This window comes from Esox lucius, chromosome 1 (genome assembly GCF_011004845.1).
Source record: "Esox lucius isolate fEsoLuc1 chromosome 1, fEsoLuc1.pri, whole genome shotgun sequence".
Lineage (NCBI taxonomy): Eukaryota > Metazoa > Chordata > Actinopteri > Esociformes > Esocidae > Esox > Esox lucius.
The window spans coordinates 35,271,182-35,297,655 of NC_047569.1; the positions used below are offsets into that span (position 1 = coordinate 35,271,182).

The 26,474-nt window shown below is 46.3% G+C and overlaps 1 protein-coding gene across 4 annotated transcripts in view; it reads right to left on the minus strand.

The window, feature by feature from the left end:
• rsrc1 (arginine/serine-rich coiled-coil 1) overlaps positions 1-26,474 on the minus strand; it is a 150,042-nt gene that overhangs the window by 54,825 nt on the left and 68,743 nt on the right. For all 4 annotated transcript variants that reach the window (XM_029122713.2, XM_029122702.2, XM_029122701.2 and 1 more), the window contains one exon: positions 9,741-9,792. In XM_029122713.2, coding sequence (XP_028978546.1) covers positions 9,741-9,792 — 52 coding nt within the window. The remainder of the gene's footprint in view (positions 1-9,740; positions 9,793-26,474) is intronic.

Genomic DNA, 26,474 nt, shown 5'->3' on the forward strand with positions numbered 1-26,474 from the left:
CCCCGGCCATAGACCACAGGACCCCCGGAGGACCCCACTGGGGGCCCCAGACCCCTAATGCTTCTATTTACTGTGAAAGAATCAATCAAATCAGGTCCCCTAAGCCTCCCTCTAAGTCCCCTATATAGCCCTGCTGTTGCAACGTGGGTGTGTTCAGATACTGTACCTCTCACCTATTTTGGTTTCAAAGGCTTCAATTACAAATTACCAAAGGGGAATAGGGGCCTGCCATTTGCCCATTTAAGGACCTGTCTGACTACCCCCCCCCCCCCTCCCTCCCCCCCCCGAAACAGACCGACAGGCAAGCAGACAGGCAGAGAGACAGGCTATTAAAGACAGCGTTTGCATTCTACTACTGTACGTAGAGCTAGCTATTCCATTAGCAGCGAGGGGCTGCGGCTACAGCCAAGTTCATGTGACGGTATCCTGAGGCCTGCTTGTTTTCTCTGTCATCGGAGAAATGGAGCTGGGGTTTTGATGACCTCTGACCCAGCTCGGTCCTTAGCGGGTGTTCTGCAAACACGTCCTATTGATGAGGGGCTAAGGAAGGACTAGCAAGCAGAGGTTTATTTTAGAGGAAGCTGATATCCCCGCTGCCTCCTAAATGGCACACCATTCTCCCTACATAGTGCACCACGCAACATGGACTCTGAGGGAATCCAGTGGACCCTGCAGGGAGAAAGATGTGATTTGGGACACAGACCTTAATGGAGTAGGGGAGCTGAGGGATCAGAGAGGACAAGCGGAGAGGTGTGTGTGTGTGTGCACGGATGCCCGTGTGTATCCACAGGCATGTGGCGCTTACGTGTACAGTGCAGAACATAAGCATTCGGACAGTGGGACAAGTGTTGTTGTTTTAGCTCCGTTAAAGTGACTGAGGGGTTAAAGCGAGGGCTGTCAGCTTTAATCTGGGCTTGATTACATTCATGCGATGTGAACCGTGTATGAGTTCCAGACCTTTTCATTTGGGGTGCGCACTGTTATTCCAATATTCCAAATGTCAGTATTCGAGTCACTTTTGCAAAGAAATCGAACACTGAGATAAACAGGCCCGAACGTGCTTTTCTAACGACCACATTTCATACGAGGACACGGCATGACGAGCATCATACGGTTGTCTTTCTGACACGCACTCCTACGTGTGTGTCTGTTGTGTACGTTTGTCGATCAAAGCAGCACCAACCGTGTGGTGGGTCAGTCAGAAAGGCCCAACATGCCCTGTTGGCAAGAGAACATGGAATCCATTCACTGTATCCAAAGTTACAGACAAAACGATCAGGCTCCAAAACGCTATGTGAAGTTAGGCTTATGAATGTGAAGGCATATTAGAAGTGGAGAGCACGGTAAGTTAAGCAAATAGCATAGCTGACTAGCTTAGGGAACTAGCTTATCTAGATGTCTCAATTGAAGAGAGGCACAGTTATGAGTTTATTAAATAATTGTGTCCGGTTCTGTGGCGTGGCTATCACAGCTTCTCTCTTTCTCCTCCATTTGTGTGCTTGCTCTTTCCTCTCACATTCTGGCATTGAGCTGCCGCTATAAAAACGTACTGGTAACGGATTTAAAAACGTGTTTTGAATATCAGAATACTATTCCAATAGTAAAAGATACTATTTGAATAATTAAAAAAAAAAATGTCCAATGCACATCCCTAATGAGTAGCACATGCAAACACTACACGGCCAACAGCCATTTCCTCACATCTTCAAGACAAACAAATAAAACCGTACAAATCTTAACAACAAAATTGAAAATGTGCAATGTTTGGAGTAAAGGGGAAAAATCCTCTTTGAGTCTGAGAATTGATTTGATTAGCGTGTGTGTGTGTGTGTGTGTGTGTGTGTGTGTGTGTGTGTGTGTGTGTGTGTGTGTGTGTATCTGTGATTAACAGGAAAAAACATGGGGGTTGGATAAAGCCCTGCAATACCGTACCCCCCCCCCGCCCCCCCCCAGGCCTGGCAGGAAGTGACCCATAAACATATCTCTCCAGCTCTTTCATAAGGGGCCAGTGTTACCCCCGTCGCACCCCTATCAGCCCCCCCACCTCCACCCCCCAGCCCCCAGTGAGCATTAAGCAGGCCGGCGGCCCAGCCGAGAGCCCTCATTACAGGCCCACAGAGCCCACAGAGCTTCCACTCAACAAAGGCCTGATAGGCTTTAGCCAGGGGATGATCTGCTTTCTACTGACTAGAGAGACTCCATGAGTCCATCCAGTGACAAAGAGAGGCACAGAGGGGAGGGGGGGGAGGCGGACGGGGAGGGAGGGCGAGCGGGTGGCTTTAAGGATCTCTAGGGAGCCGGTTGGGAGACAGAGAGAAAGACTGGCGGGCGCTCAGAGGAGAGAAGGAAAAGACAAGGAGAGACCAGGGGCTTAAGCTACGGCGGGCGACGTCAGGACATTAACATTCGCAAACCTCCAACATCTGCTCTACCACACACACTGGAACAAAGAAAGGGGGAGGGAGGGAGGGGGGGAGGAAAAAGGAGAGAAGGGCAGAAACAGAGAGAAACAAACTAAGAGATAGACAATGAGAGCGAGATAGATGGGTAGAGCGAGAGACCAAGGAAGGAGATGGAGAGAGAGGGGGGAGACAGAGTAGACCAGAGAGAGAAAGGGGGGAGACAGAGTAGACCAGAGAGAGAAAGGGGGAGAGAAAAAGAGAGGATATAAAGGGGTTGAAAGAGGCAGAGGCAAGAAAGAGGGAGAGAAACAAGTTCAGAGGAAGACAGAAACGGAGATAAGGAAAGAAGGGAGGTGAGACAGAAGAATGAGAGGGTGATGTTGGACTCACATTCATAGATACAGACACACACCCACACCGACACACACACCCACACACACACACACACACACCCACACACACACCCACCCACACACACACAAATGGCAGGCATGTGGTGTAGCAGTCTGGATTAGACCGTGTGTGTTTGTGTGCATGCATTTATACGTGTTCAAGTGTTTGTGTAAATGCTGGTGTACACATTATTAAAATGTACCAGACCACACCTAAACACCTCAGACGACCCTGCTTTATGACCAGCCCCCTAAACAGCATTACATAAAACACGTGGGCAGTGCAACCCCATTCCCTTTACAGTTCAATATACAAGGGGGGGCTCACTATGTACGGACTAGGGTGCCATTAGGAACACAGTTAACATGATTCTAACACATTTCAGTTCTTGCCCCATCATAAAGCAGCGCTTGAAGGATTTTGAGCTACACTGTCAGTTAAAAGGCTCCTGGACATCCAGCATGTCTCAGTTGAAAGGTCACTGGACATCCAGCACGTCTCAGTTGAAAGGTCACTGGACATCCAGCACGTCTCAGTTGAAAGGTCACTGGACATCCAGCACGTCTCAGTTGAAAGGCCCCTGGACATCCAGCATGTTTCAGTTGAAAGGCCCCTGGACATCCAGCATGTCTCAGTTGAAAGGTCACTGGACATCCAGCATGTCTCAGTTGAAAGGTCACTGGACATCCAGCACGTCTCATTTGAAAGGCCCCTGGACATCCAGCACGTCTCAGTTAAAAGGCCCCTGGACATCCAGCACGTCTCAGTTGAAAGGCCCCTGGACATCCAGCACGTCTCAGTTGAAAGGCCCCTGGACATCCAGCACGTCTCAGTTGAAAGGCCCCTGGACATCCAGCATGTTTCAGTTGAAAGGCCCCTGGACATCCAGCATGTCTCAGTTGAAAGGCCCCTGGACATCCAGCACGTCTCATTTGAAAGGCCCCTGGACATCCAGCAAGTCTCAGTTGAAAGGCCCCTGGACATCCAGCATGTTTCAGTTGAAAGGCCCCTGGACATCCAGCAAGTCTCAGTTGAAAGGCCCCTGGACATCCAGCATGTTTCAGTTGAAAGGTCACTGGACATCCAGCACGTCTCAGTTGAAAGGCCCCTGGACATCCAGCATGTTTCAGTTGAAAGGCCCCTGGACATCCAGCATGTCTCAGTTGAAAGGTCACTGGACATCCAGCATGTCTCAGTTGAAAGGTCACTGGACATCCAGCACGTCTCATTTGAAAGGCCCCTGGACATCCAGCATGTCTCAGTTAAAAGGCCCCTGGACATCCAGCATGTTTCAGTTGAAAGGCCACTGGACATCCAGCATGTTTCAGTTGAAAGGCCCCTGGACATCCAGCATGTCTCAGTTGAAAGGTCACTGGACATCCAGCATGTCTCAGTTGAAAGGTCACTGGACATCCAGCACGTCTCATTTGAAAGGCCCCTGGACATCCAGCATGTCTCAGTTAAAAGGCCCCTGGACATCCAGCACGTCTCAGTTGAAAGGCCCCTGGACATCCAGCACGTCTCAGTTGAAAGGCCCCTGGACATCCAGCAAGTCTCAGTTGAAAGGCCCCTGGACATCCAGCATGTTTCAGTTGAAAGGCCCCTGGACATCCAGCAAGTCTCAGTTGAAAGGACCCTGGGACATCCAGCATGTTTCAGTTGAAAGGCCCCTGGACATCCAGCAAGTCTCAGTTGAAAGGCCCCTGGACATCCAGCATGTTTCAGTTGAAAGGCCCCTGGACATCCAGCATGTTTCAGTTGAAAGGCCCCTGGACATCCAGCACGTCTCATTTGAAAGGCCCCTGGACATCCAGCATGTTTCAGTTGAAAGGCCCCTGGACATCCAGCATGTTTCAGTTGAAAGGCCCCTGGACATCCAGCATGTTTCAGTTGAAAGGCCCCTGGACATCCAGCATGTTTCAGTTGAAAGGCCCCTGGACATCCAGCACGTCTCTGCTGGCCACAGTAGATCTAATTTGGATTGTCCTGGAGACAGAGGAAGAATGGATCGGGCCAGAATGGCTCACTCACATGCACATCGAAATGTGCTCACATGCTCAAACACACACACACACACACACAGCTATGTCCTCGCTGTCTGACCTTAAGTGCAGTGCTGGTGTCACAACTGGCCCTGTGCCCCGTCTCGAGGAGACACGGGCCACATCCCAAACTGCATCCTACGGGCTGACCCACGGGGCCGTGCCTGGAAGCGGGGCATTCGCCAGGGGAATAGGGTGCAGTTGAGGACACGCACAGACACTAGCTGGGAAATGAGAGGGATTCCATCAGGGTGAGGATGCCTGGGAAGGAAAGGAGGGAATTACTGACTAAACCCAACAGGGCCCCGGCTCACCGGACCACACCAGACAGATGGAGAGATGGAGACAGATACGAAGAGAGGGAGCGAGAGGAGCAAAGGTGGGGAGGGAGAGAGAGAGAGAGAGAGAGAGATAGGCAGAGAGGGAAAGCAGAGAGAGAAAAAAGAAGAGGAAAAAAAGTGAGAGAAAGGAAATGAAAGAGAAGAAAGAGTTCCAACATCCTCCCCAAATCTGCTGAGGCGTTGGAGGATGACGTCTACTCAAAAACACAGACTAAAAGAGCCCAGTTCCTTTCTATTGGCTCATAAAAGACGTATTATGGATGTGGTTCTGGGGAGAGGAGAGGAAAGCCAGAGACACGGTGAGTGCATTAAACACGGTGTGTGTGTGTGTGTGTGTTATGCATCTGGCTGCCTGCTCGCCACCATACAGCATGGAGGTGAACTGCACTTAAACCCGGGGTCCTTTTATGATGGGCCACTGGCATTAAGAGTACATTAGTATCAGGGGTTCTGAGCCTAGAAGAATATTTACATGCGCACTCACGTGCCTACACATTCACACACCCGCACGCACACCCACATCAACATTATGGAGCTGTTTTGAAAATGATGATGTTGAGGACACTGTACAGAATGAGCAAGCACATTTGACAGTAAAATGGGATGAATGGCCAAGAGTTTTTTTTTACGTCCTAACCAGGAAATAGGGAAAAACTCCAGGCACCTGTGGACAATTTTGCGGGCAAAGACTCAGACGGTTCCAATAGACTCATGGAGCGCTTGCTTTAGAGGACTAGTCTCAGTCTGGCCTGGGAATATTTCCCTAAGGCATTTAAATGGGAACAAAGGAAAATATGTAAGGTTCATAAATCTCTCGAACCCACTGTTTGGTACGTGCGTCTGAGGGACAAGCGAGGTAAAGCTACAGCGAAGGTTACCGTGGAAGGCATAAGTATTCACCCCCCAAGGACTTTTGTCACATGTTGCTGTGTTGCTCGACAAAGAACGAGCTACAACGATCGCTGAGACGAGAGCCTCACCCGGAGGAAACTTCAGACAATACAGGACTCAAGGATTAAACGCACACCCTATTCAGGCCAATGCAGCGTGGCGCCTCGGTTACTCGCAGCTGTATATCGGTAAGACACGTTTCCCCCCCCCCAAATGCCCGACAACAAACCTTCCCGGGAGACGGTCTCGATCCTCCACTGTACCGGCATTTCCATAGTCGGCAAAGAAAACCGCGTCTGTAGCGGTACTAACGTTCGTCACTAGGCAACCAGAACCGTCAATCAAATAATCTGGAGCTGCATTAGCGTAGCTTACCTGTCTGCAGCCTGGGAGCAGACAACCGTTTATTCATACCCAGCTTCCATCGCCAACGCGGCGTTGTCTGCGTACAAGTTATCATATATTTAATTGTCTAGTAGTTGTGCATTGTTACATAGGCTGAGACAAATTGTAAACCTAATGAAAAGCCTTCGGTCTTGTCAACAAACGCATGTGTATAATCTCTATGGACTCCACTGCACTGAGGCAGCACTGACTTTCATAGGAACGTTGAGTCACTAAAGCGTCTCTACCTGGGGATGAAATTATTATGTTTCTCTGCCACAACACCGTTACAGCAAGTAAAACATGCATACAATTTCATCCCCTAGAAGATATAGTCCTCATGTGCTTTATTGCTTTTATAAACTGTTACCAACTTTACTTAAAAATAACAACGATTCTACATTTAAATTCAAAAACAATTCGCAATAAGTAAACGCCTGCAAATTAATTATTCCAACAGAAAATACAGCTCGGACCAAATCCGGTTGTTTAGTTCTTTTAGTCATATTGCCACAGATTGCCACACAATTATTTTTGCATAGTTGCTAGGTTGCCATGCAGTCTGGCTCTGATAATTATCTACCGTATTCATCCATTTGCACATTATTTTCCATTTGTTTCTAGCCATGCATTAAGTTTGGAAGGGCAGGGGTTACTTTAAGCCCAGCTGTGAGTATGTCTTATCTGGACTATAGTTACAGTTGCAACGTGCAAACACCTCTGGCTGTAGGCAACTGTAAGCAAATGAAGCAAAGCTACAACGAAAACATTTAATACAGCTAGCCACCGTAATTACAGTGCCTTCTTTCTGTTTAACTGAGTTAGCTGAAGTCGGCCAGCAAACTAGCAAGTGACAGGAACATAGCCAACACGCATGGCAACCAGCGACGTTAGCCTGGACAACAATCAACGACCTGGTCACGTCTGCGTTCGGTTTTATATTGTGTCTAATGGCTTGTGAGGAGCGCAGGAAGAGGATCTGCTGGTACTGGCAGCAGGTAACGAGGATCCTGACTCATATACATGTGTCCAAGCCTGCCTTTGTGCTCCAAAATACCTTGTCCAAAGTAACGTATTACTGTTATTGTAGAAAAGAGCAGGGCAGTATGAACAAAAATCTATTTGGATTAATGAGATCATGATAAATAGAACAAAACATTGTCCCATTAACAATCACCTGCCTGAGCCAACTAACATCACTTCAAAGGATCAAATTCCTCCAGTTTAGACAATTCATTGCAATGACCAATAACAACATGTCTGTAATAACTGGTCAGTGTCAAACATTTCTGGTTGTAGACTGGTTGTGTCCGGGTCTGTGTCCATTGTTTCTGGTTGTATACTGGTTGTGTCCAGGTCTGTGCCCATTGTTTCTTGCTTGTATACTGGTTGTGTCCAGGTCTGTGCCCATTGTTTCTGGTTGTAGACTGGTTGTGTCCGGGTCTGTGCCCATTGTTTCTCGTTGTAGACTGGTTGTGTCCGGGTCTGTGTCCATTGTTTCTGGTTGTATACTGGTTGTGTCCAGGTCTGTGCCCATTGTTTCTGGTTGTAGACTGGTTGTGTCCGGGTCTGTGCCCATTGTTTCTGGTTGTATACTGGTTGTGTCCGGGTCTGTGTTCATTGTTTCTGGTTGTAGACTGGTTGTGTCAAGGTCTTTGTCCATTGTTTCTGGTTGTAGACTGGTTGTGTCAGGGTCTTTGTCCATTGTTTCTGGTTGTAGACTGGTTGTGTCAGGGTCTGTGTCCATTGTTCCTGGTTGTAGACTGGTTGTGTCAGGGTCTTTGTCCATTGTTCCTGGTTGTAGACTGGTTGTGTGAGGGTCTGTGTCCATTGTTTCTGGTTGTAGACTGGTTGTGTCAGGGTCTTTGTCCATTGTTTCTGGTTGTAGACTGGTTGTGTCAGGGTCTGTGTCCATTGTTTCTGGTTGTAGACTGGTTGTGTCAGGGTCTGTGTCATCGTGGCACCTTGTTCCTTACTGTGCAGAGGCCACTAGGACCAGTGCTCCACGGACCACAGACGTATAAACACAATCACTCAACCAGGCCAGACAGTCAACACAAACACAAAAGCCCCGCTCACATCCAACGGAAATTAGAAAAACATGGCGAAACTAGCGTGTCTGACCTGCACGCATTCATTCATTACCTTCACACAGATATATTCCCTCCCTCACTCTCATGTTTTGGTTCTTTGACTGTATCTCCATCTTTCACTCCTCACCTCCACACTCCCCCCACCCCCACCCCCCCCAAGTACCACCACAACAACCCAAACAATAGTAGAGGTGGGTTTGGTGCATACAGCTACCTCAGAGTGTGTGTGTGTGTTTGACTTGGATGTTCAGGATGTCTTTCACAGGCCTAGCAGCGGTGGGGTGGGTGGATCTGAGATGATTCATGGCTGTCGGGCCCTTTCATATGCTTCCTGTGACACACGCACGCACAGTCTCCCTCGCTCTCTCAAATTAGAAAACACCAGGGCTGACTGGAAACACGGCACAGAGATTCCTCTCCGCAGTTTCATCCCGTCACATCTGGTTCGCAATAGAACTGCTGAAACCACTGAGCGGAATATATACACGGCTCAAATGATGAAACATGACCTAGGCGTGTTTGAAAGGTCTGCTACAGTAAGAACACAGGACGGAAGACGTGGGATAAGCGGAGACCGGCCGGCTAGGACTACACATGTTGGCTATGTGTGTGTGCGGGCTATGCGTGCGTGCGTGTTGGCTGTGTGTGCGTGCGTGTTGGCTGTGTGCGCGTGCGTGTTGGCTGTGCGCGCGTGCGTGTTGGCTGTGCGCGCGTGCGTGTTGGCTGTGCGCGCGTGCGTGTTGGCTGTGCGCGCGTGCGTGTTGGCTGTGCGCGCGTGCGTGTTGGCTGTGCGCGCGTGCGTGTTGGCGGTGTGTGTGTGCGTGCTGGCGGTGTGTGTGTGCGTGCTGGCGGTGTGTGTGTGCGTGCTGGCGGTGTGTGTGTGCGTGCATGCTGGCGGTGCGTGCATGCTGGCGGTATGTGCTTGCGTGTGTGCTGGCGGTATGTGCTTGCGTGTGCGCAGGCGGTGTGTGCGTGCGTGTTGGCTGTGCCTGTTGGCGGTATGCGCGTGAGTACTGGCTGTGCTTGCGTGCATGCTGGCGGTGTGTGCGTGCGTGCGGGCCGTGGATTATTGAAAAGTATTAATGTGCAGAGGTAATTAGTGAACAGTACTCGGATCAGCTATTAGCAGTGTGTTTCACGACACACGACAGGGTCAGAGGGTAGCTACAAACTGTAGAAGGATCAGCCACTAACCTGCTGCCTGGAGCACCAGCTGGAGCCGAGCCTTGGCCTGTTCTGCAGGTGTCTGCAAGAAAACCAAAATGTTATTTAGTAATCACACATAATAAACACACTTTTATGGATGGATTTATTTGTATTAGACCAAAATGTTTTACAGCAAGTTTGTCTAAATAAATTGTAAAAACACAGAACTTTAATGTTTTGCCAAGTGGACCAAAGATAACAGATCCATTTAAATATTAATTCAGATCTGTTGATGCTGTGGTGGTCTTGTGTAGAACAGCACATACAAATGCACTTTCCTCGGACAGAGTAAAGGATGAAACTGACTTACGGAGAGTTGTTTTTTCCCCCAATGCAGAACAAAACAACATTAAAATACCAAAAAAGTATTATAGAGGCCAAGCACGGTCCCCACCCACCGCGGGCCCTGGAGTAGCCACGCCCCCTGCCCCCCGATAGCTACTTTAAGCTTGACTTTCCTCACACCTTCAAAATGTAAATACGTTTCTGATCAACCTGCTAAAACTGATCTAATCAACCTCTACATGTATCTCTCTGTGTTTAGTGTCATCTGATGTTCAACGTCTATTCCCTTGTATGTTTATTTGCATTATTTATGCAGTTCAGTGTGTTCTCGTCATCCCACAATCAAATACCTTTGGCCAGGCTGTATTTGAAAAATATGACAGAGAATTGGTACTCTATTGGTTAAATAAGAGTTAAGTAGAATAACAATTAAGCGTTAGGTACACATCATTTTAGGTCACAAGTCTTCCAGATAATACATTTTTATTGAATAACTCTCCTAAAATTTTAAGGCAGGGAAACGGCATCTAGGCATTCAGCTTATGTTTGATTGAATGTTAGAATGGGCTACATGAGGCCCCCCTTCTGGGCTTTTCACAACCATTTCTAGGCTTTACAGAGAATTATAAGAGTAATAAAAAACAACCTGTTAGTGGCAGACCAATGTGCAAAAACAGCTTGTTAATGACAGGAAGAATGGGAAGAATCGTGCCAGCTAACAGCAACAGGCAATAAAAACTCAAATAACTAAGCCCTTATTGTATACCTAGTTTATGTTGGTTGCCAAAATTCTGCATAACCATTTTAATTGAAAAACCTGAGGTAGAGTCATGTGATAATTCATGTATTATTTACATATACAACGTGTAAAATGCGTTGCAAAATGCTGTGGTAGCTGTTTTGGTCCAGGGTGCCACTCTGTGCAAGTTACTGACATTAGATCCATCTTAGCAATGTCATTTTTACTGCCAATCAACCTGTCGAACCTGCAGCTCGAAGTCTTCTTTTCCCCGTTGAAATGACTTGATTACTTTGACCAGTGTTAAGCTGTGCTTGAGGCTGTTACCTTGTGAGCTGCCCATCAAGCAAGCTGTTGACTCTCAGAAACGTTTGCTTCTGTTGTGACTCTTCTTGTCAGTTTCCAAGTGCCTTTTGATGGTGTAGGAAACTGTACTCACTGACACTTGGCTATCTTCGCATTTTCTCCAAAAAGAAAAACCAATACTTTTACGGGTAATATTGGTCTGTCTGTCTTCCTTTGTTAATTGCCTTTTTCTTATGATAGCAATATAGTACTTCAAGAAGTACAATACCGTCCAAATAATGCTAATAAGCATTACATAGTGTTTGTAAATAGGGTTTGTACAGTAAGTAATCATCAAAAGTTGGGTCTCTGTAAGAGTTGTTAGCATCAACTTTCAACGCATATTTTATTTTCATTGTTGCAAATGCTTTAAGTTGTAAACTTGAAAAAGGCCTTTTTTGTAACTCATTATGTTTCAGTTTTAGGTAACCTAAACATTATATATTTTTTACTTCTGTCAGTATACTACTTTCCATCATACCATTTCAGGTTATTCACTGGAATTGAACTGTATACATTGCAATAAAAACTGGAAAAATGGAGTTGTTCCAAAATGTTTGACCGGTAGAGTATATATACATGCACCACAAGCAGCATAGGCTATAAATTGAATTGGGAACCATACATCGTATAATGTTAGGAAGAACGCCAGATTCAGAACCATACATCGTATAATGTAAGGTAGAATGCCAGGCTAGCTTGCTGCAATCTACAGTAGATAGCGTCTAGAGAGTGTTCCCTGTCCTGTGCCACTAAACTAGGATACTTTAAAAGTGTTTGCTCGTTATACCATGGGCTGGGTCGGCTATAAAAAAATTAAAGTTCAAAAACCCACACTACATTAGCTGAAGTTAAGTTAAGCTAGTTGCTATCGAGCTGCTAAAGCCATCTAGAGTCAAAAATGCATTGTTTCTGTTATTCCTCTTATAGATGCGTTTTGAACATGGCAATTTATACTTCAACACTGAACAACAGCATTTACAGTGGGTTTAAGATTCTAAATCAGTGTTTACAGTGGCTTTGATACTCAGGAGCATTTACTGTGAATTTGAGACTGAACAACAGTCTTTACTGTGGGTTTGAGACAGAACAACAGCATTTACTGTAGGTTTGACACCGAACAACAGCATTTACTGTGGGTTTGACACCGAACAACAGCGTTTACTGTGGGTTTGAGACTGAACAACAGTCTTTACTGTGGGTTTGAGACAGAACAACAGCATTTACTGTAGGTTTGACACCGAACAACAGCATTTACTGTGGGTTTGACACCGAACAACAGCGTTTACTGTGGGTTTGAGACTGAACAACAGCGTTTACTGTGGGTTTGAGATTGAACAACAGCGTTTACTGTGGGTTTGACAGTGAACAACTGCGTTTACTGTGGGTTTGACACTGAACAACAGTGTTTACTGTGGGTTTGAGATTGAACAACAGCGTTTACTGTGGGTTTGACACTGAACAACAGCGTTTACTGTGGGTTTGACACTGAACAACAGCGTTTACTGTGGGTTTAACACTGAACAACAGCGTTTACTGTGGGTTTGACACTGAACAACAGTGTTTACTGTGGGTTTGACACTGAACAACAGTGTTTACTCTTGGTTAACGCTAAACAACAGCATTTACTGTGGGTTTGAGATTGAACAACTACGTTTACTGTAGTTTGACACTGAACAAGAGTGTTTACTGTGGGTTTGACACTGAACAACAGCGTTTACTGTGGGTTTGACACTGAACAACAGCGTTTACGGCAGGTTTGAGATTGAACAACAGCGTTTACTGTGGGTTTGACACTGAACAACAGTGTTTTCTGTGGGTTTGAGATTGAACAACAGCGTTTAATGTGGGTTTGACACTGAACAACAGCGTTTACTGTGGGTTTGAGATTGAACAACAGCGTTTACTGTGGGTTTGACACTGAACAACAGCGTTTACTGTGGGTTTGAGATTGAACAACAGCGTTTACTGTGGGTTTGAGACGAGTCAACAGAAGAGCACACTGGGAGCAGAGCATCTGCGGCACCAGCAAATAAAGAGCACTTTTATCTCTCTTTTCTCTCTCCGAAAAGCGAGGGACTCAAGGGGTACGGAAAAACAGATGAAACAAAAGCCCCAGTAACAAGTCTTTTGAGAGAAGGAAAAACAGAGCACATTAAAGTAGGATGAGAGATGAAGAGTCATGATAGTTCTGTGCTGTAGTGTGTGTGTTCAAACGTGTGTGTGTGTGTGTGTGTGTGTGTGTGTGAGTAAGTGTGCGTGGGTATGTGTACATTTATTTATGTGCTTGTGTTTGCACACTGAAGTGTGTGTGTGTGTGTGTTTGTATGAGTGCTTTCTTTGACAGCTGTATCAGGAGGCAGCTGAGCAGTGTTCTGACAGGCCTCAAAAGGCCCGGGTGTAATTCCAATATCTCTGCTATTAGATTTGAGGAGTCTTAATTGTCAAGGAAGAATGATAGTTGTCGGGGGGTGAGAGCGTTATAAAGCCTGGGCCGCCGCGTCAGATTGAGATTGCTCTTGGAGGGAAGGAGCGTCCTCGTTATGATGCCGGCGCGCACACACACACGCACACACACACAAGGGCGCACACAGAGACATGCTGGATGTGTAGGATTAGAGGAGAAATTAAATGCTAATGGGATGAAATTTGAATGTGCTGCCTGGGAGTATCATTTAGACAGCGAGGGAGGCACAGCGCCTGTCACTGACAGCTCACCGCGCGCATTCTTATCCCGCATAAATTTGATTTATCAAACTGTAAACTTGTCACTTTGTAAAAATGTCACTTTTCGCTGGCAGCCAGGAAAATATAATGACCCCCTTTAATGTAAAAGTGTCAGTCGACTGTGTCTTAGATGACAAACACATCAACCCCCCTCAGCCCCCACCCCACCCACCCCACCCAAACCCACGTCTCCAAAGACACTTGAGATTTCCCACCTTTTACAAAACATGGGTTTGTCTCAGAATGGGTCTTAGAGTGGTGGGGTCAGGGGTTTAGGTGGAGCTGACAGCGGGTCTATCAGAGTGGTGGGGTCAGGGGTTTAGGTGGAGGTGACAGCAGGTCTATCAGAGTGGTGGGGTCAGGGGTTTAGGTGGAGCTGACAGCGGGTCTATCAGAGTGGTGGGGTCAGGGGTTTAGGTGGAGCTGACAGCGGGTCTATCAGAGTGGTGGGGTCAGGGGTTTAGGTGGAGGTGACAGCGGGTCTATCAGAGAGGTGGGGTCAGGGGTTTAGGTGGAGCTGACAGCGGGTCTATCAGAGTGGTGGGGTCAGGGGTTTAGGTGGAGGTGACAGCAGGTCTATCAGAGTGGTGGGGTCAGGGGTTTAGGTGGAGCTGACAGCGGGTCTATCAGAGTGGTGGGGTCAGGGGTTTAGGTGGAGCTGACAGCGGGTCTATCAGAGTGGTGGGGTCAGGGGTTTAGGTGGAGGTGACAGCGGGTCTATCAGAGTGGTGGGGTCAGGGGTTTAGGTGGAGCTGACAGCGGGTCTATCAGAGAGGTGGGGTCAGGGGTTTAGGTGGAGCTGACAGCGGGTCTATCAGAGTGGTGGGGTCAGGGGTTTAGGTGGAGGTGACAGCGGGTCTATCAGAGTGGTGGGGTCAGGGGTTTAGGTGGAGGTGACAGCGGGTCTATCAGAGTGGTGGGGTCAGGGGTTTAGGTGGAGGTGACAGCGGGTCTATCAGAGTAGTGGGGTCAGGGGTTTAGGTGGAGGTGACAGCGGGTCTATCAGAGTGGTGGGGTCAGGGGTTTAGGTGGAGGTGACAGCGGGTCTATCAGAGTGATGGGGTCAGGGGTTAAGGTGGAGGTGACAGCGGGTCTATCAGAATGGTGGGGTCAGGGGTTAAGGTGGAGGTGACAGCGGGTCTATCAGAGTGGTGGGGTCAGGGGTTTAGGTGGAGGTGACAGCGGGTCTATCAGAGTGATGGGGTCAGGGGTTAAGGTGGAGGTGACAGCGGGTCTATCAGAATGGAGGGATTCACACACCAATGGACTACTGTCAAACACATACAATCACAAACAAAGGGGTTCATGCAGGTGCAGTCACACACAGCGATCCACTCCTGTCTCTCTGTCTCCGTCTTCATTCATTACCACAGCGATCCCAATAACCCTGTCATGATTTGTAAGAACCAGAAATAACATCACAGAGGGCAGAACACCGGGCCAACTGCAATCGTCTTGGTTACAGTTTATTATGAAATCTCCCTGGTAATTACATCTGCATTTGTTTACAGAGCCCCCCATGCGCCTGCCAGGTCATATAGCACTGTGTGTACGTACTCATGTGGGCTCGGCCTGCCTCCCAGTCCACCCTCCCTCACAGAACCAAAAAAAAAAAAAACGAAACAAAAAATTGTGAGAAATGAGGCATTAATATGAAAAGCCAGCCCTTGTTTGCAGCGTCACGTGACAAATGGTGTAATATAACGGTTAAATAAACATGTCAAATGATAAAATTGGCGGCCGTGCCAAGAAAATGCTTGGCACAACCTGAGAGTTATTCCAGTTCCAATCAGAGCAGCTTTACGGCCAGGAGAACAGACATTCTGACAGAGAAAGAGTGGAGGGGGGGGCAGCAACACTAGGACACAAAGTAGGCCTGAATGAAACACTCAGACATGGTTAACAGCAAAACAAACCAAGACAACATGTCAAGCCAACATTCCAATAAGCAGCCAATGAATTACACTACCTGAATACAATAGAACAAGTGACTTGGTTTGATGTGCAGGGCGGTCAGAAATCAACCACTGAGGGGACGCAGCATATTCGGCTTCAGGTACCAGACCTGAGCTCTCAAGCTGCGTCAGTATTTGCGATTGCCATCATCCCTATCTGACATCAATGAGCTCATGCACAAAAAAAATAGTTGGTGTTTTTTTTTTTTTTTGCTCCACAACCTGCTCAGTTGCCCTCTCGTTCAACAAATCTACAATGCCTTCACATTTGGTCCTTGATCCAATTTTCCTTTTGATGTGCGTCTGTGTGTGTGTGTGCGCGTGTGTGCCCACCCTGCTCTCTGGCTAAGACAGAGCACAGACCACAGGCTCTCCTGTGTCCATAATTCACATGTATAGACAGACAGCCAACAAACTAGAGAGAGATAGAAAAAGCTGGAACAATTGGTAGCGTGATTCATTCAGCATAATTCATTAATAAACAATACAAAAAAATGCTTTAATTGTCCTCCCCAGAGGCAGTGCTTGTCTCCCAAACTTCCAAACCTCTAGCTGGGTCCCTGCAAGGCCCGATGCATCTGAAGTGGCTTTGCCCTTCAATTAGACTCTCGCCAATCAAACAGCAATAAAACAAACAGTGGGATTGGGAGTGGGTGGGTGGGTGGGGGGGGTAGTTTCTCTTTTTTCCTCCTTCTCAGAGGGGCTTCGTGAAAAATCACACAATGAAAGCTACAGGAGCGAGTGCATGTGTGTTGCCCACCCAACAATTGAAAAAGTTGCGCTTCGCAACACAGCGCCCCACAGGAGTGAGAGAGGAAGACTGAGAGGAGAGAGGAAGAGGCTTTCATGTTGTTTAATGGTGGTCTGACTGTTGTTGTTTGTGAATTCAAACGGGGCGACGCCATCTGACAGCCTGATCAGATCTGGGTTTGATTGACAGGTCCCTGGGAGAACAGTCCTGCTGTGACTCGTTTCTCACAGGTACACACAGTCCCCCTGCTGGAGAGCACACATCTAACCAGCCTCAAACACACACACAGGTAGGAACACACACATTATTATGAGCATGCACGCACGCACTCACAGAACAGGATGCATATTTAACACGAGTAGATGCCCATACAAAAATATGTTCTACAGATTACACCTTTCGTCAGGTAAACACCAGGATAAGACATAGCCCTCATCCATAGGACGGGAAGGGGGACAGTGTAACAGGTTGGGTCTGTCCATGCACGCCTCTCTGGCCCAACTTTGCGTTTTCAGACAAAACTTGGGTGAATGCGTCTTTCTGTCGAGAACCGGCATTTTCAAATCGATGTTGCCTGGCACATTGAGAGACCTAAAAATTCCATTAACGGGTGTGCGTGCATAGTTGTATATAGAACATTGTCCACACCAAGCTGGTGTGTTGCTGAGTGCAGCTGTTTCTGAGTTTGCCCCCAAGTTGAGTCTATACCTACTGCATATATAAAAAAGTGCCAACTCATTCAAAACAACAATACAGCTCTGGAAAAAATGAAGAGACCACTGCACCCTTTTCTTTCCTTTCCAAAAAAGTTGAAAAGGATGGTTGTGAGTGAGGAACTCTTAAAATTAAGAGACCACTGCAAATTGAATGCTTCTGTTCCTCACTCAAAACATTCCTTATCAACTATTTTGGAAAGGAAAGAAAAGGGTGCAGTGGTCTCTTAATGTTTCCCGGAGCTGTATATAACACCAGAAGATGTAAATGCATTCCCCCATTAATCTGACGGCGATTGAATGGTTAAAAGGCTACTATGGAAAATTATCATTTGCGATCAAACGCGGTCATGCCTATAATTGTACTATGTCATTGCTGTGAGTTTTTTTTGTGATCCTATGCCAATAAGCTATTCAATTTGGTTCTATGCACAGCACGGTGTGACTTAGGCGAATGATGTGTCGTGCAGTTGAGAACATTCATTTTTTCTAAAATACGTTGGCAGGCACAAGCATTTACATAATAAATCCAATAACGTGCACTTGTATATTTGCGTATGGAAAACTCAATTGCCGTGCCAGTCTGAAGCGTAGCCCAGTGGTCACCGCTCTGGGTGACTCCATACCGCAGCACATAAACACCAAGGCGGCTAAACTCTATCACCAGTGTGCAACAGCAGAAGGGTCCAATGGGTTTACTGACGCCTTGTTTAGTTCTGGTTCGGGCCTCCAGGAGTCACGGGGACCTCCCACTGCCTCCCGGTCGCGGTGCTAGTTCGGAAAAACGCATGTTCCGCCCAAAGCGCGCGTGTTAGCGAATGCTTCCTGCCTGAGCAGGCAGTGTGACACGAATCAGAACCGCCGGGTGGAACCCAAACCTGCCGGGGAGTTGATGCAACTCGGTCATAATGACAAACAGGAAGTCATGTCTGGAGGGGAGAAAAATATACAACCCCACCCTCATTTTCTTTTTTTTTTTTTTTGGGGGGGGGGGGGGGGGGGGGGTTGAGTTACAGGTCTCAGTTAACTACGGGATCTTGAAAGACCATCTGCAGTTCGGCAATATTTGTTATTGTTTGATTGGCTGATTGCTGCTTTAAAACATAGCTAAATAAATGTGGTATGGACCAGGTTTTTCCAACAGTTACATGTTTGACATGGACTTCCAGGACTTTAAATACTACACAAAACAATTAGTCAAAACAGTTGCCTTCACGAGTTTCATGAATAAATAACGTGTACCAAGCAAAAACAGGATTCATTAATGAGTAAGAATGCACTAAGTACAATTTGTTTTGGCTCAGTGGTAAATCAATATTTAACTAGTCAGTAACAATTACATGTAGAATGAAGCTCATCATAGCAACTGATGCCAGTTCCAGGCCAGTTCAATTTTTTCAATTCAACCCTCTCATCAGGGACTTAGATCTGGGACAAGAGGGTGCCATTAATAATGAGGTTAAACACAACCGTATTTGTCTCCTAATGACAAAAAAATATGAAATCCTCTTATACTCCATTGTTTCAGGCCATTCATTTGCAGTGATTTCTAAATAAAGGTTGGGCAAAACAAAGTAATCTGCCATTGGCTCATCATCAACCAATGAGAATATCAAAGCCAAGTATTTAATTTTAAAAAGCAACTTTAATCCGGTATATCCAGATCCAACTCATTGGTTTCTGGGACCAATCAGAGTGGTTAAATTTTTGCGTTCTAGAAATCAGTCATTGCAGAGGTTGCCGACTGTAGGTGACGTATAGTATTTGGATAGGGTTTCTGGAAGGCAGACAACTGAGACATTGTCAAGTCACATTGGTAATTCAAGAGGTGTTCATGTGAGAAAATGTGAGAAAACATCAACTAGATACAGCAGGGAATCATTTTACCACCTAAAAACTGATGTGAAAATAATTTTAACAAACAAAATATATAATGTTCACATATATGAACTGGTGTATTAACCTGGAAGTTAGGTCATGCCTGAGTCTCTGTGGAAGAGGAGACCACATCTGAATCAGGCACCATGTCCTTGTAATTCACCCACTTTCCACACGGGGGACGAATATCATCGGCAGCACTACAGACAGTGGCTGGAGGCGCTGGAACTTCACAGCAATAAGAAGTTCTGTCGCAAAGGTCAAACAAACCAAATTGACATCGTGTCGACGGGCAGATATGACGTGCGTGCGCACACTCGTGGACTGCATGTGCACGTGCCTGTTGGTGAAATGTGTCAGCAATTCGTGTTGGTGGATCCAGTGCAGTAGGTACCAGGTGAGGGGGTCTGACTGAGTAGGGTGGTTGGAGATTGGGCCAAGAAAGCCTGGTACACCATAACCCTCCAGTCTATTATCTCCACACACAGAGGACACTGATCCGCTCGGCACGCTAAGCCAATTACACACACACACACACACACACACACACACAGACATCAGGATTGCCTCTGTCTTTCGTTGTGTCTCCTTACGTTTCCTTTCTCTCTCCTTTTCCTCCATCGCTCTCTTTCTCCTCTTCATCTTTCACTCTCCTCTTCACACATTCTCTGTTTCTCTCCATTCGGCTGCATCTCAGAGTTGACAAACTCACTCTTTCTTTTTTATGACTCTACTTTCCCCTCAGTGTCTGTTGGTCCCAGAGTTAGGGCTTTCTCTGTCTTGTCTCAGAGGATCCTCTGCAAGCCGGTGGAAAAACAGCACAAGGTCCACTCTCCCACAGCCCTCTCTACCGTCCCCCCTCTCAGTTCCTGGATTCCACTTCTGTCATTCTATATCCCCATAATTCTATATCCCTTCTCTCAACCTCCCTGTGTCCCTCCAAAGGACGTTCGTTTACAGTGTGTCCCAAAATATTGAAGGATTCTGTTCAAAATCTAAACCCAATATAGGAAATACATCTTCTGGGGAAAGACATTCCCCAAAAACATTGTACAGAAAAAAATACAGTATGTAGGAAAAATATCAGTCAGCAGCCTGAGACAACTTTGCATATCAATGATGACTGCATTCAGAGCCAAACCAAATGTGGGAAAAGTAGCTGTCCACTGTCTCCGCGAGGCCGTCAGGGCTTAATTGAGTCAAGACAGCCACAACAAAACACAACTCAATAGACCTAATGTAATAGAGCAACTGAAAAGCTTTTAAAACAGAAGTACTTTCTCCCCATTAAAAATGTATTATTTAATTTAAACAACTATTGAAAGTTAATATAAGCTTTTAAATGCTTGAGCGGGGTGAGTGTGGGTTCGGCCACAGACGCTGGCGGCAGACCCTGTTCCCTGGTGACTGCACGTGGTTAACCGTGTCAGGCAAACAAACAAGTGGGTCAGTTACCAGTGAAAAGCTCTAACACTTTAAGGTGAGACTCCATGCTCCAGCCTCTCCTCCCTGGCTCTCTAACGGATGGACAACACCCGAGCAGGTCCACCGCACCGTCGCATCGGTCTCCCTCTGCAATCCCTTTTATTTTTATTAGACTATATTCACTTCCAGCCTCTCCACTCTGCAGGAGCGAGATGAGAAAAGAGCAGAGAAGCGTGAGGGGTGGAGAATGAGAGAGGCAGAGAGAATGAGGAAGAGGGGAGAGAGAATGAGGCAGAGAGAATGAGGAAGAGGGGAGAGAGAATGAGGCAGAGGATGAGGCAGAGGGGGAGAGAATGAGGCAGAGGCAGAGGGGGAGAGAATGAGGCAGATAGGGAGAGGATGAGGCAGAGGGCGAGAGGATGAGGCAGAGGGCGAGAGGATGAGGCAGAGGGCGAGAGGATGAGGCAGAGGGCGAGAGGATGAGGCAGAGGCAGAGGGCGAGAGGATGAGGCAGAGGGCGAGAGGATGAGGCAGAGGGAGACCTAAAGGGAGGTGGAGGGTAGGGTTCTGGAGTCAGCAGTTGGAAAGCAGTTTCTCTGGGCGTTGGAGTTCTGGATCAGTGGGCACCTCTTGGTAAGGTGATGCCCTCCATGGTGATCACTCCAGGATCAGCATCACTCCAGAATCAGCATCACTGCAGGATCAGTAACAGTATCACTCCAGGATCAGTAACAGAATCACTCCAGGATCAGTAACAGAATCACTCCAGGATCAGTAACAGAATCACTCCAGGATCAGTAACAGAATCACTCCAGGATCAGTAACAGAATCACTCCAGGATCAGTAACAGAATCACTCCAGGATCAGTAACAGAATCACTCCAGGATCAGTAACAGAATCACTCCAGGATCAGTAACAGAATCACTCCAGGATCAGTAACAGAATCACTCCAGGATCAGTAACAGAATCACTCCAGGATCAGTAACAGAATCACTCCAGGATCAGTAACAGAATCACTCCAGGATCAGTAACAGAATCACTCCAGGATCAGTAACAGAATCACTCCAGGATCAGTAACAGAATCACTCCAGGATCAGTAACAGAATCACTCCAGGATCAGAATCACTCCAGGATCAGAATCACTCCAGGATCAGAATCACTCCAGGATCAGAATCACTCCAGGATCAGTATCACTCCAGGATCAGTATCACTCCAGGATCAGTATCACTCCAGGATCAGTATCACTCCAGGATCAGCTAAAAACAGAATGTCATGTTTTGGTCACAGATGTAACAGTACATGGCAAGCTAGGTGTCTACCATTTGTATGTCCAAAACAATTTGGGCAGCAACTTCAGCTATGAGTCTGTTTGGTAGTCTCTACAAGCTTTGCATAGCCAGAATGTACAATATTTGCCCCATATATTCCAAGACAGTTTTTTCAAGATCTGTCAAGTTGATCTCTGTTCACTGTTAGTCGACGTATTAGGTTTTCCAGTAAGATCATGTCCGCAATAAGATTTATTTAGTAATCAGAAACATGCCACATTCTTTGGTCTACAGTTTAGTAGCGCGCTGCAACCAGGACGCATGTTATAGAATAAATTAAATCTGCACAGGGTTCATTCTGTTAGTTGAGCATTTCGGAGTCAGTACATTGTTGCGGCGCCATCCTCAGTTTTCTAATATCACAAGAATTAATGTGTAATTAATTTAAAATTACTAATGGCCTCATGGTGAAATCCCTGAGCGGTTTCCCTCCTCTCTGGCAACTGAGTTAGGAAGGACGCTTGTCTCTTTGTAGTGGCTGGTGGTGTTGATACACCATCCAATGCCTAATTAATAACTTGAACATACTCAAAGGGATATTCAGAGTCTGGTTTTTTCTTCTTCCACCAATCTATACCCTTCTTTGTGTGGCTTTGGAAATCCTCCCTGGTGTTACTGGTTGAATACTTTGTTTAAATTCAACTGAGGGACCACACAGGTAATTGTATGTTTTTGGGGTACAGAGAAGACATAGTCATGTTATTATGTTAACCACTACTATTTTGCCTAGATTCCATGAAATGTTTTAGGTAATTTGCTATGTAAATGTTTACTCAGGAACATATTCAGGCTAAAGCCATGACAAAGGTGTTGAATACAAAAGGACTGGAAATAGATCAGTTTTTGGGATATTGTGTGTAAGCAAATAACATAAAACGTCTATGTAATCCATTTTGAATTCAGGTTTTAATATTACCAAATACAAGTCTAGGGGTGAATATTATCTCAAGACATTGTATCAATGTAAATAAGCCACTTTAATGAATAGACTGTCATTAATCCAATCACAAATAGACCCTTAAATCCTATACCCTATTTCTTGTAGAGATCTAAGAGGGTTTTACTGGAATAACTCACATGGTGAATGTCCTAACTGGCCTGTTCGTGGGAAAGGTGGAGATATTACCAGACTGCTGGCACCGGTCAAAACCTCTCAGATGGGGGCAGGTGGTGTCGGGTTTAGAGGTCCATTTGGGATCAGACCCATACTGGCAGGTCAGGTTGGAGGGACAACACTGCCCCATGGGAAGGAATGACATGGCACATTTACATTCCCAGGCTACACAACAGAAAGGTGGTCAAGATAACGTTGTAGGAGCCGGCCCTGTTCACCCGGAGGTAAAACTAAACTGCAACACTGCCCCAAGCTCCATGCAACTCTGTGTCTCGGCCCAGACCTATCAAAAAACCATAGGTGGCAAATATTAAATATTGACCTTTCAAGCGAAACTTTAGGATTTCGGGATTTTGGCAGTAGTACATTTTAGTTATAAATTTATAAACGAAACACAGTACGATTTTTTTTTACAACAATGGCATCTCTTCCTCAATGTGTTAACTTATGGAGTTTAAAAATGCAATTTAACCATGTGTTGTCCAGCTGACCTTGAACGGGATCTGTGCAGAAGGCTGACCGTGTGAAAGTACTAATATAAGTGTAAAGGCCAGTTCTCATAAAGAACTTCTGAACCGATTCCAAACCCCAACAACCCTTTAAATGGTTTTCATGTACTTATTTATTTATTTAGCTCATTAGATTTTTTTTTAAGTAGTCATTTATTTCCATTTTTTCCATTTGTTGCCGAGTGCCCGAAAGAAGTGGGAAAAAAACTAAAAGAGCACCCCTCGAAAATGTAATATTCCTGTTTTTAATATCCAGGTCTATAAGATCAGGGCAGAGACGGGGATCCATGGCAATATGTTTATTTATATATTTTTTATAAATATATAAAAATATCTCTGCCTATCAGCGGTCGAGTCTCCCCATTCCTTGCCGTGTCTCTCCTCTATAAAAAATAATGTTGTGTATGGATATACTTTTATATATAATCGCAATATGGAACCAGAGTCTCTTTTACAATGTGCCATACCTCAGACGGGCGCTAACAGCATTTTATGGGCCAGGAGCTGTTCATCTTCATGTCTCCAGCAGGCAGAAGTGCTGCATAATAATGTCGTTTCCTGCCCCCAAATGTTATTTCACAGGCCCCGGCTCATTTCTCAAACTTCACTACTTTTACAATTTCCCAAACTTTTATTCCCTTCATTATTACGAACAAGATTTCATTATGTATTTAGAATGTAAACAAGCCTGAGTAATGACACCCTCTGTCTCCCTGGAATCATCCTCTCTGACGCCCCCCCGCCCTCCCCCCCAACCCACCTCCCGTCGCGCTGGCCTCATCTTGCTTACGTTGGGGCTTGTGTTCACACACACACACACACACACACACACACACACACACACACAAACACACTGCCCAGTCCAAGATGGAACCCAACAGCATTCATTTACCACCCTGTGTGTGTGGGTGTGTGTGCGCGTGCCTGTGTGTGTGTACGTGTCTGGGTGTGTGTGCGTGCATCCCCAACGATAAAGAAGTGGGGTGGAAAGTTTTATACTCAACTCACATAAATCATGTAGAAGAAAAATGAGCAAATGTGCAGGCTAACTCATCTTCTCCCCATCCGGAGAAAATGAAATTCACTGGAATACCTATCAAAACTGCAATCATCAAGAGATAATATCTTCTTTGGTCTATCTGCACTTTCCGATTTAATTTCCTCCATGCCCTTGACATCCACCGATACCATTAAGATGAAGCGCGTACAGTAAGGGAGTAGTTCTCACGTTTTGATATATGAGGTCTCCATGCTAAATGTAATATCATCATTTGGAAATTAATGCAATATTTCTTTTGTTAGCTTCTTTCCTCTCCACGGCGATACACTCAAGCCTGCAAGCGTGCAAGCTCCAAATGAGAGGAGAGCAAGTGAGACGGAGAGGATGACGGACAAATAGAAAAAGGGGAGGGGGTGCTTTGGTTTCACAGCAGCCATTTCCCTGTCAGAACGACATGCAATTATGTGTGGGCTGGGCCTCGGTCAGGGGTCAGTCAAATTACTCCATCATTTAGCAGTGTGATGGAGATGATAGGACCCCCCCCCCACTTTCCCCTCCGCCTCCCTGTGACATCAAATATGATGAAATCATTAGTGTAATAAGCATGGAAATCTGTTTGCAGATTACCTCGCTGTTCCTCTTCCCCTCTTTCATCTGCCCAGTGGTTCTCTGTCTGTCGGTGTCTGTCTCCAGCCCGTTTATCCACCACAATCAAATAACCCGCAGAAAAGAGAGGGAGTGAGCCAAAAGAGAGGGATGGGGACAGAGAGGGTCAGGGGGCAAACAGGCGCTGTTAGATTTGTGCAAAGAACGGTGGGCTGAATGGAACCCATACTACAGCGGCACATGTGTGCGAAGGGCAAAGACCCAGCCCACAGCACCCTAACTAGAGTTAACTGGGAACAATACAGACATGGTCCGATTCCAGAACAGGTTATCACTAAGCACCAGAGACACTTGATGATAATCCTTTCTTTGTCTTAAACCCATCTCAAAGCCAATCATAAAACTCATTATCAGGTCTGTTCAGAGGGACACAACATTTCACAACAAAATGGTGTTCCACCGAATTAAAAATAAACAAACATGAGCTGTCACATTCAGGCCTACATGGATCAACGTCTGATTAGAATGATGTTATACATGCCTCGTGTCAGTATCGCAAAGGAGCTTGGGGGCAGCTAGCTAGATCCATGCTCTTACTAAACATGTCTGTGTTCATTCCACCCACCACCTGTCTGGATCTACTGTAAACCAACCACTGTCTCCTGGGCTACGACCACACACCATTCAACACAGTCCTGATGTAAATCAACCTCTGTCTCCTGGGCTACGACCACACACCATTCAACACAGTCCTGCTGTAAATCAACCACTGTCTCTTGGGCTACGACCACACACCATTCAACACAGTCCTGCTGTAAACCAACCACTGTCTCCTGGGCTACGACCACACACCATTCAACACAGTCCTGCTGTAAATCAACCACTGTCTCTTGGGCTACGACCACACACCATTCAACACAGTCCTACTGTAAAACAACCACTGTCTCCTGGGCTACGACCACACACCATTCAACACAGTCCTGCTGTAAATCAACCACTGTCTCTTGGGCCACGACCACACACCATTCAACACAGTCCTGCTGTAAACCAACCACTGTCTCCTGGGCTACGACCACACACCATTCAACATAGTCGTACTGTAAACCAACCACTGTCTCCTGGGCTACGACCACACACCATCGAACACAGTCCTACTATAAACCAACCACTGTCTCTTGGGCTACGACCACACACCATCGAACACAGTCCTACTGTAAACCAACCACTGTCTCCTGGGCTACGACCACACACAATCTAACACAGTCCTGCTGCAAACCAACCACTGTCTCCTGGACTACAACCACACACCATCCAACACAGTCATACTATAAACCAACCACTGTCTCC